Source organism: Pan troglodytes, chromosome 11, assembly GCF_028858775.2.
Source record: "Pan troglodytes isolate AG18354 chromosome 11, NHGRI_mPanTro3-v2.0_pri, whole genome shotgun sequence".
Lineage (NCBI taxonomy): Eukaryota > Metazoa > Chordata > Mammalia > Primates > Hominidae > Pan > Pan troglodytes.
In genome coordinates, this window is record NC_072409.2 from 6,232,771 (window position 1) to 6,252,465 (window position 19,695).

Here is a 19,695-nt window from a genome sequence, read left to right on the forward strand (position 1 = left end):
GGCCGTAAAGTGGCAATGGTGGGGGTCAGGGAGAGCCCACCCCAGGGGCAGTCTGTGGCCTTCTCCACTTGCAGCCCAGGGGCTTCCTGGCATTCTGATTTCATGGAGACAGTGCGGACTACGCTAGCGCCCCCGAGTGGGTGGTCCTCAGAAGGGGGTCTATGATGCAGATGTGAGTGGGCAGGCCCTGAGGATGGCTCCCTGGCATGGCTGGGCGAGGACAGGAGAGGGGTGGGCAGAGAGCACGTGCGGGGGGACTCTGGTGCAGGCCGTAGAGGACACATCTGTAAAAAGGGATAACAGAAGCTCAGTTCCCAGGGGTTGCTCTGAGGATGGAGGTGAGTGCTGAACACGCAGCACTTGGCCTTGGTGGCTCGCTCCAAACACCCCAGAGATGCTTATGATCAGGGATGATGCTACTGATCCCCTTACCTGAAGTGGGGGTCCCACCCCATCACTCCCTGCCATCCCATGGGGGCCGCCTGCCAGCCTTCAGGGTCAAGAAGGCGAAGGGTTGCAGAAATGCTGCTGAGCAGCTCATCTCGGGTTTCCCTGCGGACCAGGGCTGGAAGGGCAGCTTAGCATTCGGCAGGATGCAGGTATGCTAGAGGGACTTGTTACGAGACCTGGCGTTTGGGAGCTGTAGAACAAGGTGTGTGTGGGGGGGTGCATGCATGCACGTGTGTTTCTGTGCATGCACGTGTTTTTGCATTTATATGTGTGCCCATGCCTGTGCACGCATGCTCGTATGTTTCTGTGTGCACGTTTGCATGCATGTGCACACGTATGTGCCTGTGTGCAGGTTTGTGTGCGTGTGTATGATCCACAGCTCCTGGGATTGACGGGCGGGGAAGATTATAGCCATGTGGGCTCGTGGCCCCGGGGCATGGCACGTACAGGCGTTGGGAGAGCCGTGGGGCAGCGGCAGGTAGGAGCCGGCCCGCCAGGACCGGGTGCGGAAATTCTTCTTGCACTTGCCGCAGTCGGGGCCGGTGGTGTTGTGCTCGCACTCGCACTGCAGGCTGCCCTCGCGCATGGAGCACAGGTTGGCGTGCAGGTTGCACTTGCACCTGGGGAGACACCGAGAGGGCAGAGATGTCAGAGAGCTTGTGGGCAGCCTGGCCTGGCCTCTGGCGAAAGGAGCGCCTCCCAGGAGGGGCCCAGGAGGGTGTTGGGCTACCCAGGAAGAAACCCTGGAGGCCACCAGCCCAACCTTTAGGCCAGAAACTCCTTGATTCCCTTTCCCGCAGAGAGATCAACGCCGTGTTCCGAAGGCCACACCTGCACTCACTGCGCGGCTCTCCTCTCTGCTCTGATGCTGGTTTCAAGGATTCCTCACATCTCAGTTGGGGAGAGTGATGATACTGCCTTGTCCCAGATGCTAGATTCTTAGTAATGCAGCTTCTGATCACCCTAGCCTTTGACTGAGGTGGGTTGATGGGTGACAGAGGCTGCTGCCAGCACCTGGTGTAGACAGAGACTTGGCCATGGGCTGCACTTCATTGTGTAGAAAGGCACCTGGCTTCAGGCTGGACCTCTGCTGTCAGGTTGTGGCCCACAGCCACGCCCTTGAGGGCAACAGATAGAACCCCCAACTCCCACACCCCCGTCAGTTCATTCACAGGTGTATTATTCATCCATTCATTCAAATATTTATAGGCGACTCATTATTCTGAAAACTGGTAAATAAAGGGAAAGAATCAAGCATTTATCCTGCCTGTCGTATATAAACTGTACCTCGGGGTAACCGAAAGTTGATGAGGGGAAGCTTCTTTTTATAGAAGCATTTCACGAGAGAATTCGCAGTCCCTGGTGAATGAATGGCTCCAGGCACTGAGCCGCACCAGCCCAGAACTTCCCACTGAGAGGCCAGCAGACAGTGAGCGTCTCTAGAAGAACACACCCCCACCCGAAGCCAAAGCAATTGAACCTGAATCAGATCAAGCCTCTAGACCCAGCTGTGAGCGCACAGGAAAGACAGAGGACAGAGCATCACCCTGAACGACACCAGGGGACGCCATCCGCAAGATCCGGACTCGAGGAAACTCCGGCAGTAATGACCCACTTCTTCCAACAGATGAGTTGCATGGAGAAAAAATTGATACGGAAAAAGGATGGACCTAGAGCAAGAGAAACCTCAAAAGCATACCAATTAATGGCAGAAGTGAAGCTCCTCTGGTCCTTCGTTCAAACATCCTGTAAAATCAAACACGCAAACAAATGGAACGTATATTTATGAGATAACTGGAAATTTGGACATTGCCTATATTAGATGATATTAATGTTTACTAGGTGTGATGATGATATTGTGGTTATGTTTTTTAAAGTCCTTATCTTTTAGAGAACCACACAGGCTAGGCGTGGTGGTGCACACCTATAATCCCAGCACTTTAGGAGGCTGAGGCAGGAGGATCAATTGAGCCCAGGAATTTGAGGCCAGCCTGGGTAACATAGTGAGATCCTGTTTCTACAAAAAATAAAAAAATTAGCCAGTGTGGTGGCACATGCCTGCAGTCCTAGCTACTCAAGAGACTAGGGCAGGAGGATCCCTTGAGCCCAGGAGTTCAAGGCTGTAGCAAGCCATGTTTGCACCACTGCACTCCAGCCTGGGAGACAGAGCAAGACTCTGTCTCCAAAAACAAAACAAAACAAAACAAAACAAAACAAAACAAAACAAAACAAAACGGGCCAGCCATGGTGGTTTATGCCTGTATTCCTAGCACTTTGGGAGGCCAAGGCAGACAGATCACTTGAGGTCAGGAGTTCAAGACCAGCCTGTCCAACATGGTGAAACCCCGTCTCTACTAAAAATACAAAATTAGCCAAGTGTGATGGTGCACCTGTAATCCCAGCCACTGGGGAGGCTGAGGCAGGAGAATCGCTTGAACCCAGGAGGCAGAGGTTGCAGTGAGCCATTGCACCACTGCACTCCAGCCTGGGAGACAGAGCGAGACTACATCTCAAAAGGAAAAAAAAAAGCAGAGAGAGATACACATAGAAATATTTACAGATGAAATTATCTGATGGGCAGAGGTACAGATGAAACAGGAAGATTCACTAGTTGGTAACTGCAGTCGGGTGAGAGGTACACAGCGGTTCATCATGGCAGACTCCATCTTCTTTTGTGTTGGAAATTCTCCATAATAAAAAGTGAAAGAGAGACAGAGTGTGCTCTATATTCTGATATGGGAAGATTTCCAAGATATATTGTCAATATTTGGAAAAAGCAAATTGCAGAACAATGGGTTTAGTAGAATCCTATTTTTATTAAAATATGCAAAGAAAAATATTTATCAGGCACCTGTTATGTGGCAGGGGCTCTGAGCTGGGAACAGTGAGTATAATGTCAACAAAGCAGATGGCTCCCTGCCCTGATGGTGCTTCGGGTCTAGCAGGGAGACAATGAACAAAATCAGTGATTGGAGGGGACAGGGAGGGGGATAAATAGGTGGCACACAGGGATTTTTAGGGCGTGAAACCATTTTTTATGATGCCACAATGGTAGATATGTGGCATTATGCATATGGCAAAACCCACTGAAGTGTCCATCACAGAGTGAGTCCTAATGTAAATAACAGGCCCTAGTGAATGACACTGTATCAGTGTTAGCTCATCATTGTAACACATATACTCCAAAATAGGGGAAACTGTGCAGGGGGGTGGGGAAATGGGAACTTTCTGTACTATCTGCTCAATTTTCTGTAAACTTAAAACTGCTCTAAAAATAAAGTCTATTAATTATAACAATACGAATCACACAGCTCTTCCAGTGTTCAACTGTTAAAAGAGCCCACGGGTTGTGCAAAGAAGAAGGCATCACGGGAGTCCACGGTTTCCAGGAAGAACAGTTTTAAACTAAGACCTGAAGGAGGATCAAGAGTTGCCGGGCCAGAAGGGGAGAACCTTCTAGAAAGAGGCAAGAGCATGAGGAAAGCCCTGGGGCTGAAAGAAGTTCCACCTGTGAGGTCTGCAATGAGGCTGGGGGGTGGAGGAGGCCAGACCAGGAGACGGAGGCGGGATTTTACTCTGCAAGCCTTTGACTGGTTAGGCGTGTCCTGCTCTGGGCCATATTTTATATCGCTGTGGCTGCTTCATGGAGACTGGTTTGTCTGGGAGACAAAAGCCTGGGCAGGGAGAGATCAGTGAGATCCTGCGAATAGAGGCCTGGACCAGGGCAGGGCACCTGGGCCCACCCGTCCCGCCTGGGGTGTGCGGCATCTTTTTGTGTTTTGAGACAGAGTCTCACTCTGTCACCCAGGCTGGAGTGCCGTGGCACAATCTTGGCTCACTGCAACTTCCGTTTCCCCCGACTGGCTCTCGTCCATTCAGAGATTGTTTTGAGGATGTGTAACTGGCATTTTCTTCTGTCTTCATGCTCCCCTTCCACTGGGAGGGGTGAGGCTTTTTGTTTTCTCACCTCACACTCCCCAAATCCTCCCAGACACCACAGGCTGCAGAGCTCCCTCCTCGCGGCCGGCCTCCCTCATATCTCAGTCCTGCCAGGCGCTTCATCTGAGCCCTCCTCCCTCGGCTCTGCCCCGCCTCTGTCCCCGTCTGACTGGGAATGAAGGGTCCCCTGGAGGCTGCCTCCCAGAGCAAGGATCTGGGTGGGGAAACAGTGGCCCCTGTGTCCACCAGCCCTGGGGCTTCCAGCTAACCCCCATCTGCCAGCTTTGGTAACCAGGGCTGCCTTCCTCCTTGGGGTCTTCTCTCTGTCCTCGAATTATCCTGCAGAATGGTTAGGGAAATTATGGTAAATCCAGGCAATGGGGTCTTTTTGCTTTTTGAGACAGAGTCTCACTCTGTCACCCAGGCTGGAGTGCCGTGGCACAATCTCGGCTCACTGCAACTTCCGCCTCTCGGGCTCAAGCAATCCTCCCTCCTCAGCCTCCCGAGTAGCTGGGACCACAGTCGCGTGCCACCATGACTGGCTAATTTCATTTTTATTTTTTGTGGAGATAGGGTCTCCCTGTGTTGCCCAGGCTGGTCTCAAACTCCTGGTTGAAGTTCAAGCAATCTGCCCACCTCAGCCTCCCAAAGTGCTGGGATTATGGGTGTGAGCCATTGCGCCTGGCCTAAAGTCCATGTTTTAGAAATGTTATTTAGAAACATGAGGTCAGGCCAGGGTGGAGAAGGCAGTGGGTTTCTGAGCTGACGCCTTTCCTCCCAGGAGGAAGAGAGAATCCTGCAGGCCCTGTGTGGGCCGTGGGAGAGGGGGCACTCAGGAACCCACCGCTTTAGGTTACATGTATCCACTGTGCCGTGATGCTCAGTTCCCAGGACGAAGGACGTCTCTGAAATTCTCTGGAACAGAATTCTGAGGCAGAGCAAGAGCCCTGGCCAGCAGCGCTAGCCACTGCTGAAGTCTGTGTGATTTTAACTCCATCTTCCCCTGAGAGCCCAGACACTAACCCTGCCGAGGTTTTCCTGCAACACCAAGCTGAAATAAACAGAGCATTAAAAAGCCTGTTCACTCTTTCCCTGGCATTCTCATCCCTCCATTGCCACATGCGTGCTGCAGGACTGCTATGTGCTTAGCTCTGGGAAAGGCACAGAGGGGGACAGCAGGCACCTATTGGTACGGGCGGCCCTTCTTTCTGGAGACGCCAGATCCCAGAGATGGTCCTTGGCACAGAAAGTTTCTGTGCTTAAACCTTTTTGGTCAAGCATATGATGCTCTCCAAATCCCCTGACATCTGCTCCTTGATCCTACCTCACTCCACTGAGGGTCATAATCCATCTCAGCAGATTAAAGTCTCTGACAAGACCTGCAGGGAAGAAACCTGTCTGACTTTGTCTAACAAGAGTGTGTCTGCAAAATCTGACCTGGGGAGGTTTTAATTCGCAACTTCTGAATTCCTATCGAACACCCCCGAGCTGGCTGGAGAGGAACACCTCAGCTGTACGGAACCAGGGCTGTGCTCTGCACTGCTGGCCTGAGGAAGGGATATTTTTAGATATCAGCTACCGAAAGAAAAGACTGCCATCCACTTTGGGTAATAACATTGACCTTGGCTTAGTAAAGATGCATAGAAGACCGGCCGAATCCAAGAAGCATATTGTAACAGTGATAATAGGTAGCCATTGGATGTCAGAGCTGGACAGGCTGGGTGGTACAGGTAGGGAGAAGTCGCCCAAAGTCACACAGTTGGTTTCTCCTGACCCAAATCCAGACGTCCCTCCCCAGCTGGCTCTGCCCAGGCTCCATCCTGGCCAGCCCCTCCTATCAGTCCTGTCTTCCTCGGGAACAGGAGAAGATGTCCTGGCCTCTTCAACTCGCTGGCTGAGCCCCAGAACGAGCACAGTGCCTCCTCTTCCAAAGGAGAGAATTGCCCTGTCTAGCAGGGCTGCAGGGAGGAGCTGGCACTGTGTGGGGAAAGGCTGGCAAGGCCGGCACACACATGGCACCTGGTCAATGCGGGTGCTTCTGGTCTCTCTGACTTTTGCAGGTCACTGTGGGTGGCACTGCCTCTGTGTCTGTGTGTGTGGACATGGTGTCTGTGTATGACCTCTTGGCCTCTCTGGCTCTCTCAGTGCCCCTCTCTCCATGTCTCCGTCTTCTCCTGTCTCTTTGTCTCTCTCTCCATGTCTCTGTCCAGCAGATGTTCTGATCTTGCTTTTCTCTGGGCCTTTGCACATGCCGTTCCCTCTGCCTGGAATGTACTACAGGCTCCGCCCCTTCTCCTAGAGCTAATATTTAGAGGTGGTGTCAGATTCTAGGCCAAATGCCACTTCTTTGGGGAGGCCTTTCACAACCCCTACCTCAAATCAGCCCCTGCTACACTCTCCCTCCCCATAAAACTCATCATGATCAGCACTGGCTCCCAAAGTGGGGTGTACGAGATGACTGGGGGAGATGGGCGCATGGACTGTAAAACAGCTCCACAGGCTATTATTTGTTTTTGAATACACAGTATGTTTTTTTTAACGTCAGACTCATAAGACCTGGGATCACAAAAATACTGCCTAAGTGAAACCAAATTTTTAAAGTATATTAATTTAAAGAAATTATTAGGTAAACAAATAAATAAATAATATGGGAGACCTACGTAAAAAGAATGAAGTTGGACCCTTCACATCACATATAAAAATTAACTCAAAATGGATCAAAGAGCTGCAAACTAGAAAACTCTCAGATGGAAACGTAGGGAGCCAGGTGCGGTGGCTCACGCCTGTAATCTGAGCACTTTCGGAGGCTGAGGCAGGCAGGTTACCTGAGGTCAGGAGTTGAAGTTGGTCAACATGGTGAAACCCCATCTCTACTAAAATCACAAAAATTAGCCAGGTGTGGTGGTGGGTGCCTGTAATCCCAACTACTTGGGAGGTCCTGAGGCATGAGAATCACTTGAACCCAGGAGGCAGAGGTTGCAGTGAGCTGAGATTGCACTCTGGCCTGAGCACAGAGCGAGACTCTGTCTCAAAAAAAAAAAAAAAAAAAAAAGAAGGAAACATAGAGGCAAATCTTCACGACCTTGAATTAAGCAATGGTTTCTTAGACAGGATGCCAAAAGCAAAAGCAACAAAAGAAAAAAAAATAGATAAATTAGACTTCATCAAAACTAAATATTTTTGTACTTCAGAGGACACTGTCAGGAAAGTGAAAAGACAACCCACAGAATGGGAGAAAAATTTGCAAGTCATGACACAGCTAAAAAGGAACTTATATCTAGAACATCTAATGAACACTTATAACTCAACAATAAAATGACAAATAATCCAGTTTTTAAAATGAGGAAAGGATCAGCACAGACATTTCTCCGAAGAAGGCATACAAATGGCCAAGAAGCAGATGAAAACATGTTCAACATCACAGCCATCAGGGAAATGCACGCCAAAGCATAATGAGATACCACTTCACACTCGCCAGAATAGGCAGAGTCAAAAAGACGGATAATCACCTGCCGGTGAGGATGCGGAGAAATCAGAACCCTTATACACTGCTGGTGGGAATGTAAAATTGTGCAGCTGCTTTGGAAAGTGGTCTGGAAGTTCTGCAAAAGGTGAACTTAGAGTTGCCCAGTAATTCTACCTAGGTATATAACCAAGAGAAACGAAAACATGTCCACACAAAATGTGTACATGAATGTTGATAGCAGCATTGCTAATAATAGTCAAAAGGTGGGAACAACCCAATGTCCATCAACAGAAAAACAAAATGTGGTGTAAGCAGGCAATGAATACTATACAGCCAGAAAAAGTAATGAAATATTGATCCACACTATGACATGGAAGAACCTTGAAAACATTATGCCAAGTGAAAGCGGTCAGTGATGAAAGACTACATATTGTATAATTTCTTTCTTTCTTTTCTGTTTTTTTTTTGAGACGGAGTTTTGCTCTGTCACCCAGGCTGGAGTACAGTGGTATGATCTTGGCATACTGCAACCTCCACCTCCTGGGTTCAAGTGATTCTCCTGCCTCAGCCTCCTAAGTAGCTGGGATTACAGGCGCCCACGACCACATCTAGCTAATTTTTGTATTTTTAGTAGAGATGGGGTTTTACCATGTTGGCCATGCTAATCTTAAAGTCCTGACCTCAAGTGATCCTCCCAGTTGGGCCTCCCAAAGTGCTGGGATTATAGGCATGAAGCACCATGCCCAGCCATCTTGTATAATTTCATTTACACAAAATGTCTAGGATAGGTAGATGACTTTTTTTTTCTTTTTATTTTTTTGTTTTGAGACAGAGTCTTGCTCTGTCACCCAGGCTGAGTGCAGTGTCACGATCACAGCTCACTGCAATGTCTGCCTCCTGGGTTCAAGTAATTCTCCTGCCTCAGCCTCCCAAGTAGCTGGGATTACAGGCGTGTGCCACCACACCCGGCCAGAGTGTCTTTTTAGGGTGATGGAAATGTTCTAAAGTCTGCTGTGGTGATAGTTGCACAACTCTGTGAATAACCTAAAAGCGACTGAGTTGTACACTTTACATGTGTGGATTGTACAACGTGTGAATCACATCTGGGTAAAGCTGTGAGTGAATGAATGATCGGGGTGTGTGGAAACAGTGAAGGGCTTATAGCTTCCAGGCTTTTCTTGCAGTATCTCTCCTAAAAATCTTCAGAGATTTGTTTTCCTATTTTTATAAACCTATCACATTGGGGCCGGGCACGTTGGCTCACGCCTGTAATCCCAGCACTTTGGGAAGCCGAGGCGGGTGGATCGCCTGAGGTCAGGAGTTCGAGACCAGCCTGGCCAACATGGTGAAATCCCGTCTCTACTAAAAATACAAAAATTAGCTGGGTGTGGTGGCATGCGCCTGTAATCCCAGCTACTCAGGAGGCTGAGGCAGGAGGATCGCTTGAACCCAACAGGTGGAGGTTGCAGTAGGCCGAGATCATGCCATTGCACTCCAGCCTGGGGGACAAGAGCAACACTTGGTCTCAAAAAAAAACAGAAAAACAAAAAAAAACAAAAAAACAAAACGCTATCGCATTGTGCCTCAAAGGAAGGCTCCTGGGTAGACAGCTGATGCGTGAGTGCTCACTTTGCATGAGGAACTGTTCTGAGAGTGCCACCCGAATTAGAACATTAGCCCTTCACAGCAATCCTCTGAATGACATGTCATTATTATCTTCGTTGTGCAGAAGGGGAAACTGAGACTTGGGGTGGTGAAGTGAGCTGCCTGAGGTTCCACAGCTGGTAAGGGGCAGACGCAGGACTTGAATCCAGGCAGCTCGATTCAGAGCCACACTTAGTGTCTGCACTCCCGGGTGGCCTGTGTGGCAGGAGCCGGGAGCCCCCATGGTGCTGGTGGGCAGGGCTTCTGCCCAGCTCCTGGTGCACACAGCTGTGTGGCCTGCACAAATTCTTAGCCAACCTGAGTCTCGCTTTTCTCACCTGAAGAGCGGGAAACAATATCTTGTGTATGCCACAGGCTGCCACACACACCAGTGACACTGGCCTTGAGGAGCGATATGGATCACACCGGCCACATCACCCACACCCATCACGGTTGGGGTGAAACAAAAGCCCTGGCACAGAGCGGTGCCCACTGGAGTTTGTGTGCCTTCCTTTTGTCTTTCTGGGTGACTGAGAGATGGTAACTCCATCCCCTGGGCCCCACTGGCCTGGGATGTTCTGCCAACGACTGTGTGACCTCAGGAAAGTTGCTGAATTTCACTTGGCCTGTTTTCTAATCTGTAAAATAAGGATGGCAGTAACACCTGCCTCATGGAGTTGTTGGAAGGATCAACTGTGAGACGGTCTATAAAGCTCTTGCATGAGACAAACAGGTGCCTAGGACATGCCAGTTTTCCACTTCTTATACTCAGGAGCTCCTAGAGCCAGGGATCCTCAGAGCTTTCAACAAGTGAAGTTATCACCTCTTCACAGGAACCTTATGCAGAGTATACTATGACTATCTCTATTTCACAGACAAGGAAATGAGGCAAGAGAAGTTAAGCAACTTGCCCAAGGCCACACAGCTGGTGAACCCCACTTTAGGAAGTGGGCAGGCAGTGGGCAGAGCCTGAAGAGTCTCAGTATGCTGGCTCTTGGATAGACTCAGGCTCCTGGAACTGCAGCCACCCCACAGCTCCCCCAGACACAGGCACACCCTTCCCCTCCCTGCCTCAGGCTGCTGGCCTTCTGTGATTTCTCTGCCCTATTCTGGAAGGCCCTCGGGAGATGAAGTAAATGAAATAAATAAGCAAGCACATAGAAATAATTTGCTGAGTGCTCCTATGTGGACAGACGCCATGCATTATTAAACAAATCCTCGTGAAAACGCAGAAGGCACTGTCCTTCCCACTTTACAGGTGAGAATGTGAGGCTCAGATGGGTCAAGGGCCAGGGCTGTGGGTGGAAGAAGCAGGCTTGGCACTCGGGGCTGCATGGCACTAGAGCTGGATCTCACAGCCACCTGCTGCCTGCGTCTCTCTCCATTCGCATCCATTCCATGGGGACAAAGAAGGCCAGGAAAGGGGTCACTAAGCCAGATGCCCCCATGCCTGCCGCCCGTGGCCCTGCTTACCAATTCTGTGGCCCAGCCACGGCCAAGGAAATGCAGCCACAGAAGAAGAAAGAAGCCCCCTTTGCCACGTGCCCTCCTGGCACCAGCCTCTGCCTGGATCTGGACCTGGGCGGGCAGTCTGGGCTCCTGCTGCACTCCAGCCCAGGTATTTCCCCTTCTTCTGTGGGATCAATTTTCCCAAGCGATCGCTCTCTGAATTTGACGCTCAGGAACCATCAATCTCACCAGAAAACCATCACCTGGGCCACCTGATCCCCCGACACAGCACTTTTCAGCTCATACATCAGAAAGGATGATTTAATAATGAACATAGAGCTAGGGCATGCTGGCCAGCCCATGAGGCCAGTGGACCCCTCCCAGGCCACCAGGGCTGTTCCCTCTCCACCCCTGCCCCATTGCAGAATCCCACGGCTTTAGCTCTTCAGACGGCAGCAAGAACGCTCCATGGGGGACACACACACACACACACACACACACACACACACACACAGAGAGAGAGAGAGAGGCTGATTCAGCAGCCAGATTCTTACCCAGGTTCTGCTACTGATTTGCTAGGTGACCTTGAGCAAGTCACTTCTCTGGGTTTAATTTTTGGTAAATGTCTAACACACTGCCTGGCACACAGTAGGTGCTCAATGTTTGCAGAAAGAAGCAAGGGAGGAAGGGGATAATGCATGGGAGCTGTGTGTGCAGCATCTGGCATGGGTCACCTGCTGGGTTAAAGGCCGGTGAGTGTCACGGCTGGGCTGCAGCACCAGGTGGCGCGGCGGCCAGACAGTCGGGTTCAAACCTCTGACCCCTCAAGCTAGGCAAAGGCAGGAAGGTGACCAGCCTTGGGGAATCAGTCGGTGTCCTGTAACCCTAGGAAGTGGCTGTTTCCATGTGGCAGGACTGTCAGGGGTCAGGGAAGGGCAAGCTGAGCTGGTACCCTCGAGGGCTCAGCACTGGGTCTGGCACAGAGCATGCCCTCCGGAAACGTCAGCTATTATTATTGTTGCTATTGTCGACAGCCAACAGGTGATAGAGGGAGGGACGGAGATGAGAGTACAGGGGCTCCCAGGTGCCAAGATAGGCCTTACCTGGCAGCCCTGAGGTGCCTGACCCCAAGGGCAGGGCCCCTTATTCATGCTGTCCCGTCCAACACCCACCCCAGAGCCTCTCTCAGAGCCTGCAGCTCCCCAAAATAGAGATAATCAACCTATTCTCCAGGCCCCTGGGGCGCCCACAAGAGGTGACACACCCCCTGGCCTCTTGGAGGATTCAGTAACATATTGCCAGATATTTATCCTTTATTTGTTTACTTATTTTGAGATGGAATCTCGCTTTGTCATCTAGACCGGAGTGCAGTGGTTCGATCTTGGCTCACTTCAAGCTCCACCTCCTGGGTTCAAGCAATTATCCTGCCTCAGCCTCCCGAGTAGCTGGGATTATAGGCGCCCGCCACCACACCCGACTAATTTTAGTATTTTAGTAGAGATGGGGTTTCACCATGTTGGCCAGGCTGGTCTCGAACTCCTGACCTCAAATGATCCGCCCACCTCGGCCTCCCAAAGTGCTGGGATTACAGGTATAAGCCACCACGCCTGGCCCCCACTGGCCTCTTGGAGTCATTTCCCCACAGAGCCCCATGCCACAATGGTTGCCAGATTTCCCAAATAAAAATACAGGACACTGAGTTACATTTGAATTTTAGGCCTGGTGCAGTGGCTCATGCTTGTAATCTGGGCACTCTGGGAGGCCCAGGCAGGAGGATTACCTGAGAACAGGAGTTCGAGACCAGCCTGGGCAACAAAGTGAGACCCCCCCCTACATCTCTACAAAAAAATTAAAAAAAACCACAAAATTTATCAGGGCATGGTGGTGAGCACCTGTCATCTTAGCTACTTTGGAGGCTGAGGCAGGAGGATCGCTTGAGTCCAGGAGGTTGAGGCTGCAGTGAGCCGTGACTGTGCCACTGCACTGCCCTTCAGCCTGGGTGACAGAGCAAGACCCTGTCTCTAAAAAAACAAAAAATTTTTTTTGAATTTTAGATAAATAACTAATGATTTTGTTAGTACAAGTATATTCCATGAAATATTTGGGACATACTTACCCTAAAAAACAATGATTCCCTTGTTTATCTGAAATTCAGGTTTAACTGGGTATCCCGTATTTCATCTGGCAGGCCCACCTGCTACCCGGCTCACCCGTGTGGCTGTCTGGCCCCTCTGCTCAGACCCTGACTTCTCTCACGGCCTGACATGGGGCGCACTCACTTGCTTGCTGGAAGCTGGCCCTGCTGCCAGCAAGAACAGAGCCACAGCCACCTTCTCAGCTAAGTTTCCCTTTTTCTTGAATGGATGAGTCCCTAGTAAGCCCCTGGAGACCACAACTGTCAGTAGGCAGCACCGGGCCTCCCCTCCAGGGGAAAGCCCAGCCCAGATAACACCAGTTCTCTGGGAAACGTGGCAGGCCCAGCTGGGGGCCCGACAGCCACATGAAGGATGACAGGGGCCCTGGCCCGTGCCAGGCAGGAGCGTGCCCTGCGCTGCAGGGAGGGGCAGGCAGTGCCTGGGAGCTGCTGCGGGGGCACCATCTGGACCCGGGCCTGGCACCGTCACTCCACAAAAATCGTGAGCGGGGCCCTTCCCTCCTCCCAGGGAGAGAGGAGCAGGGGGTTTGGAGAGTCTCCCAGACAGGAGGGCGGGTGGAATGTAGGTCAACTCCTGGCTGCCGGAAAGAGTGATGTCATCCACTCCTTGTGGGGAACGACGGAGGAAGTGGTGAGTTTGGGTGAGCGAGCCAGGGATGGTGCTGGAGCTGGGCAGGGAGGAGGAGGCCCCAGGGCTGGCTCTCTGCAAAGGCAAAGCCCCACGGGGATTTCAGAGTGTTCACGGCAATGGCTCTGAACTGCGGTGGGCAGGTGCTGGGCTGGGAGAGCTAGTCCCCAACTTGTCTCAAAGCACCTCTTTGCAGGACCATGGGGGTTCCTGGTCATTAATCACATTGCCTGGTCCTTCTTTCCTGGTATGTTACCACCCGTCCCCACATTATTACATGTCGTGTATACTGAGACGCCTCACAGAGCTCTGGTACCTTGGGGGCTAAAGTTAGACTACTACTTTAATGCAGCCAGCAATGTTTTCCAATTTCTCTTGCCAGATAGCGCATTTATCTTTGGGTGAAGAGTGTTCTTTTGTTTTGGGAAAAACATTTTTCATGAGCCTCTGGGTTATGGGCAAAATAACCTAAAGCAAATCCCAGATCTTACGGTGGCTTGGAGATGCTCACAAGGGAGGCTGGCGTGTTCTGCAGGATGAAGGAGGAGGCTGAAGCAACAAGGGCGCTCGCTTTCTGAGGACTCACAGAGCTGGGGTTGGGGACCGGGACCGCAGTGAGGAATGATGCTGCCCTGGGAGGGGGCTGCGGGCTTACATGGCCAAGGGGTTTCTCCTCCCCAGCCGGTGGGTGGCCGTGGCCAATGGATGGACGATGGACGGCCTCAAGGTTGGTGATGGCTAATGGAAATCCTCTCAAGTCCTTCTTCTTTTTTTTTTTTTTTTTTGAGATGGAGTCTTACTCTGTCATCGCCCAGGCTGGAGGCTGGAGTGCAGTGGCACGATCTCAGCTCACTGCAACCTCCGCCTCCCAAGTTCAAGTGATTCTCCTGCCTCAACCTCTTGAGTTTCCAGGATTATAGGCATGCACCACTATGCTTGGCTAATTTTTTATTTATTTTTGTATTTTTAGTAGAGACGGGGGTTTTACTATGTTGGCCAGGCTGGTCTCGAGCTCCCGACCTCAGGTGATCTGCCCTCCCGAAGTGTTGAGGTTATAGGCATGAGCCACCGTGCCTGGCCTCAAGTCCTTCTTTTCTACATGGTAATTCCCATCTGCTATGCCCAGGCCTGAGTCAAGACATCATGAAACACTGTGGCCTGGGGATCTTGGTCTTCTTTCGGGGGTTGGGAGAGATGTGTCCTTGGCTCAGGCAAGCAGTGTGGGGAGATGGGCAGCAGCCGGAGAAGAAACAAATGGTCAGGAGGGAAGCCTGCAGAGGCCAGCTTGAGTAAGAGGTGACAAGTGACCAGAGGACACACGGATTTGAGGATCATGGTGAAAGGAACATGGTAGCAAACTGCACTTCTAGCTAATTCATGGGATGGGGAAGCCTTGGGCACTAGAGGGAAGGAGGCTGTTGGATGCTGGAGAACTTGGGACTGTTTGGGTCAAAGGACTGCCACTCAAACCTGAGATCCTGAGAAAGCGAGGAACCAACAACAGAGCCGTGGGGGCAGAGGGGAGGTCTGGGTGGTCTGGGTTGGTCGCCTGGCGCAGCCTGGCTTTTCCAGGGTAACATGGACAAATGCTGGCTGCCGCGCCTCCTGGAACGCAATCAGGCCGGCAATTGAGTTCATTGGCTAAATCAAATTTGGGCTTCTGTGCGAAGCCCTTTTCTATTAAGTGCTTTAACATACCTCACCTCCTCAGTCTACTGATAAATCCTATTACCCATTACAAAGCCAGAGGCAGCTTCCTTGCATACAACACAGAGGCTGACGGGCGGGTGCTGGGAGGCTTGAGTGTGCGGCTTAGGGGTGACACGGTGGGTATGGCCAGGGCCTGCAAAGGCACCCCCAGCCTAAGCAGCCTAGCTGACTTCAGCAAGGTTGCTTCTTCCCCTGCAGGAAGGCCCAACACCCCCGAGGGAAGGACCAGGCCCAGGTGGTAGCCCAGAGAGGCCCATTTCTCACACAAGGAAAACAGGAGAAGGAGCAGGGTGTGATGGTGGAAGGGTGGGAGGCGACAAGGGTGGGTGCTAGCAAGCCCAGCTGGTCCTGCCTCTCTGCCTCCTAGCGCCTATATTCCAGTCTCTTTCTTCTCTGGAAAGAGTTCCAGATAGTAAGACTTCTTTGTTCATGTAAGTTCATTTGTTCATGAATGAATAAATGAATGACTGACTGACTGAATGAATGAATGAATTCCACACATATACAGCACGCCTACCTGGTTCTGGGTGCTGGTGCTAAGGTGAGAACAAGCCAGACCCCATCCCTGCTCCCTTGGAGCTCAGAGCCGATGGGGGCGGGTGGCAGATGTGTACGTGCATAGCTATGGTAGCTATGGCAAGGCTGTGGGATTGTCGCAAGCCGCCAAGGCTGGAGAAGGGGACCGAGGGGCTGGTTGCACAGGTCTCCAGCCTTCAGGAGCTCTAGAGAGGTGCTCTCTGAGCCAAGTCCTGAGGGGTGAGGAGTTTGCCAGACAGGAAGGCTGGGGAGGGCTAGGTCATGTTCCAGGCAGAAGGACTAGCCCCTAGGCCAGCCCGAGAGACCCAACCTTTGGGGTGGCTGATCTTGGGAGTCTCAGAGCCCAGGCTACAGAAGGAGGTGAGAGGGAAAGTCTGTGGTCACAGAGCACAGACTTGAGTCTAAGGTCAGTAGAAGACCACTAGAGATATTGTGCAGAGAAGTGACTGGTTTTGTGTTTAGGGACAAAAAGCTACAGAAAGGGCAAGACTGAAGGGAGGGAGGGAGGCCAGTCATGTCCCGAAACCAAATCCTGACGCCAGCCTGCACCTCTCTTCTAGGGGGCAGGGCTGCTGATAGGGGGTCCACCTTGGGACCTAGTTCAGGCTGAGAGTGGGATGGATGGATGGTTAGAAGCCCAGAGGGGGCTTTGTCCCACAGAGCGGAAAGAGGCCTCCAGGAACCCAAGCATGAAGTGGGTGCCTCAACATGGGGGAGAAGCACAGAGAAGCCCTGAGCCCAGGGCAGTCAAGCCAAGGCCTCTGGTGAACCCCGGGCTGCTGCGGAGGCCTCCGCTCACCCTGTGGGTCCGCGTCTGTGAGCAGGGGTGCAAGGCAGCCATGTGGAGTGTGATGTGTCTATGACTGGGTGCTTCTGGAAGCGGATTCACGTGTGTGGGTGGGGCAGGTGTGTGTTTATGTGTGAGTCAGGGGCATGTTACAGATGAGTGAATGGCTGCGTGTGTGTGTGACTTGGCGGGTACATCTAAGGGAGCATCTGTGAGTCTAAAACAGGCTTCACATGGGATGAAGGGCCAGGGATCCTCTACAATGACCCCCCCCCACGCTCCCTCTGCTGAGATGTGGAGGGAGGCAGCCCAGCCCAGGGGCAGAACAAGGCCTGAGGATGAGCCTGGATGTGGCCTGTCCTCTCCCCACTCAGCTTCCCCTCTCCAACCCCATCTGTCCTGCCCAATCGCAGCTGGTGAGGCCCAGCAAGCCACAGAGCTGGGGTCGGGGGGACAGGAGCCTGCCGGGTGTGGTGGCCACAGACCCAGAGGGAGTGGCCCAGGCAGAACTGGGTGGGGCTCAGTCCCCCATCCGCTGTTGGCAGCAGCACTCTCCTCCAAAGTCCCTTTGGCTATACCTACTATGAACTGAGCTTCTCATTCCTGCATGACTGTTGACTGATGAAGGGACAGAGGACAGAGCTGGAGATAAAGCCAAGGAATTCCACTCCGCCCCAGGCGAGTGACGGAGGAACATGGTCTGTGTGTTCAGGTGACAAAATACTGACTCCTTCAAGGAATCAATGGCTCCCCTTCCTCAGGCACCTCCTGAGTATTGGGACTTGAGCCGGCAAGTCTCAGACAATCTTTACAAGAGCGGGATCCCATTTTACAGGTGGGGAAACTGAGGCCTGGAGAAATGGAAGAGACTTGCCAGAAAAGAGCAAATGGAAAGAGCTGGAATCTCAGGCAGGCTGCTCGCTGGCACCGTGATGTGCCACTCTTTACTCAGGACAAAGGGACTTCCGTGAGCCACCAGGGTGGGCCACCCTGGGTTGTCAGGATGGACATGGAGTCTCTAGAAGGTGTTAGAAGCAGGGTTTCTGACCTAAATATGAAATCAGTCAGCCTTTCCTCCTTACACATGCTGGTGGGCCCTCTGTCCTGTCAGCTCTCCGCCCACCCCGATCACTTCCTCGGCTCCTGTCCCCAGCGTCCCTCCCGCCCTCCCCACAGCTATCTTCAGTCCTGGTGGATTCTTCCCATCCCAACGCCAACGCTGCGGCGCCTCCCGCCTTTCAGGAAGAGCCCTCTCCCCTCCCCATTCCCCCAGCAGCTCACACCCCATCTCCCTGCTCCCCTTCCGAGCAAAACGTTTTCAAAAGCTTGCCTACACCCCCTCTTTTTCACCCCTATTTCACTCTTTTAAAAGTGTTGGCATTCACCCCTGAAACCACCCCACGACGGCCTTCATCCCGGACTCCCGGGCTCTGCTCTGGGTGCGTCTACTGTGACCTCCATCTTCCCAGGTCCATGGGCCCACGCTGGCCTCCTCCACTTGGACCCGCCGCAGCACGGACACAGGTGGCCGCTGCCCTGCAGGAACCGCTCCCGCGTGGCTTTGGGGCACCGCCCTGCCAGATTCCCCCTCTCTCTGATCTCAGGGCTGCCGCCCGCCCGGCTCCCCGGCTCTCCTCTCGGAAGTCTCGCACGCCCCCACGGCGGGCGTCATCGTCACCGCGGAGCTCAGGACTCCCCGCGCCCAGTCTCGCCTGCGCTTCACACTCAGAGGCCCAAATGCTCCGGATGCCTCCAAAACGCTCACAACCAACAGGTCCAAAATAGAAGTCAGGCTTCCTCCAGTGCACAGCCGCGCTGGAAGACGGCCTGGCAGTTTCTCATAGAGTTAAACACGCTCACCAGACGACCCAGCCGTCCACACCTGGGTGTTTACCCAAGAGAGGCGAAAACTTATGTTCACCCAAAAACCTTTCCACGAATGTTTATAGCAGCTCTACTCATAATCGCCCCAGACTGGGAGCCACCGAAACGTCCTTCCACGGAGAATGGGTAAACAGACCCACGGTGCGCAGTGCACACGGCACAGTCCTACTCAGGAGTGAGGATCCCGAACCACGCAGGCGGCCACGCCATAAGCCTCAGAGGCACAGTGAAGACGACGGAGACCCCTTGAAAAAGCCACCTGCAGCACGACTCCACTTACAGCAGATTTTCAGGGAGCAGGATGGGGGCTTCCAGGGGTCTCGGGACGGGGGCAGGGGGTGGCTCCAAAGGGTAGCACAGGGAGTTTTTGGAGAGACGGGCTGTTGTGGACCCAGGCGGTGGCGGCGGTTGCGTGACTCTATCCACGTGCTAAAATTCCTAGAATTGTACCCCCAAAAGGTCCACTTTGCTGTATGAAAATATAAAAATAAAAAATTAAGAAATTAAAAAAAAAATTCCCCTCCAGAAAATCCCCTCACCTCTGTCCCCATTTGACAAGGCAAAATTTCCATCCACCCAGTGTCTCAAAGCCAGACGCCTGGGAGTCCTCCATGATGCCTCCCACCGCCTGCTCCCACCAGCTACTCAGCAACACTGCCACCAAAGGCCACCTCCAGGCGGCCCACCTCACAGCCCCTGTCCCTGCCAGAACCCGGCCAGGCTGCTGTCAGTCTTGGTAGGACCCGCCCGGTCTCCTGCAGGCCTCCAGCACCGCCACCCCCAACTCAGATTTCCAAACACCGGAAATCAGATCACACCTCTCCCCTGCCTGTAGCCCTCCCACCAAACTTCAACCAAAACCAACTTCCTCCCGCGGCTGCAGGGCTGGCGTGATCCGGCCCTGCCTGCTCTTCTTTGGAATCTTACTCACCCACCACAGCCGCATCACATTGAGTCCTTAGAAGGCACCACACCTGTCCTGCCTGCTGTCCCCCTGCCACAAATGCCGTGCCCCCCCGTTCCCCCTTCAGGTTTCTCCTTCAAAG

General features: G+C 52.5%; 1 protein-coding gene across 11 annotated transcripts in view; it reads right to left on the reverse strand.

Annotated features, from left to right (window-relative positions):
* The window catches only part of NTNG2 (netrin G2), an 81,367-nt gene that overhangs the window by 14,884 nt on the left and 46,788 nt on the right, over positions 1–19,695 (reverse strand). For all 11 annotated transcript variants that reach the window (XM_063788131.1, XM_063788125.1, XM_016961920.3 and 8 more), the window contains one exon: positions 898–1,070. In XM_063788131.1, coding sequence (XP_063644201.1) covers positions 898–1,070 — 173 coding nt within the window. The remainder of the gene's footprint in view (positions 1–897; positions 1,071–19,695) is intronic.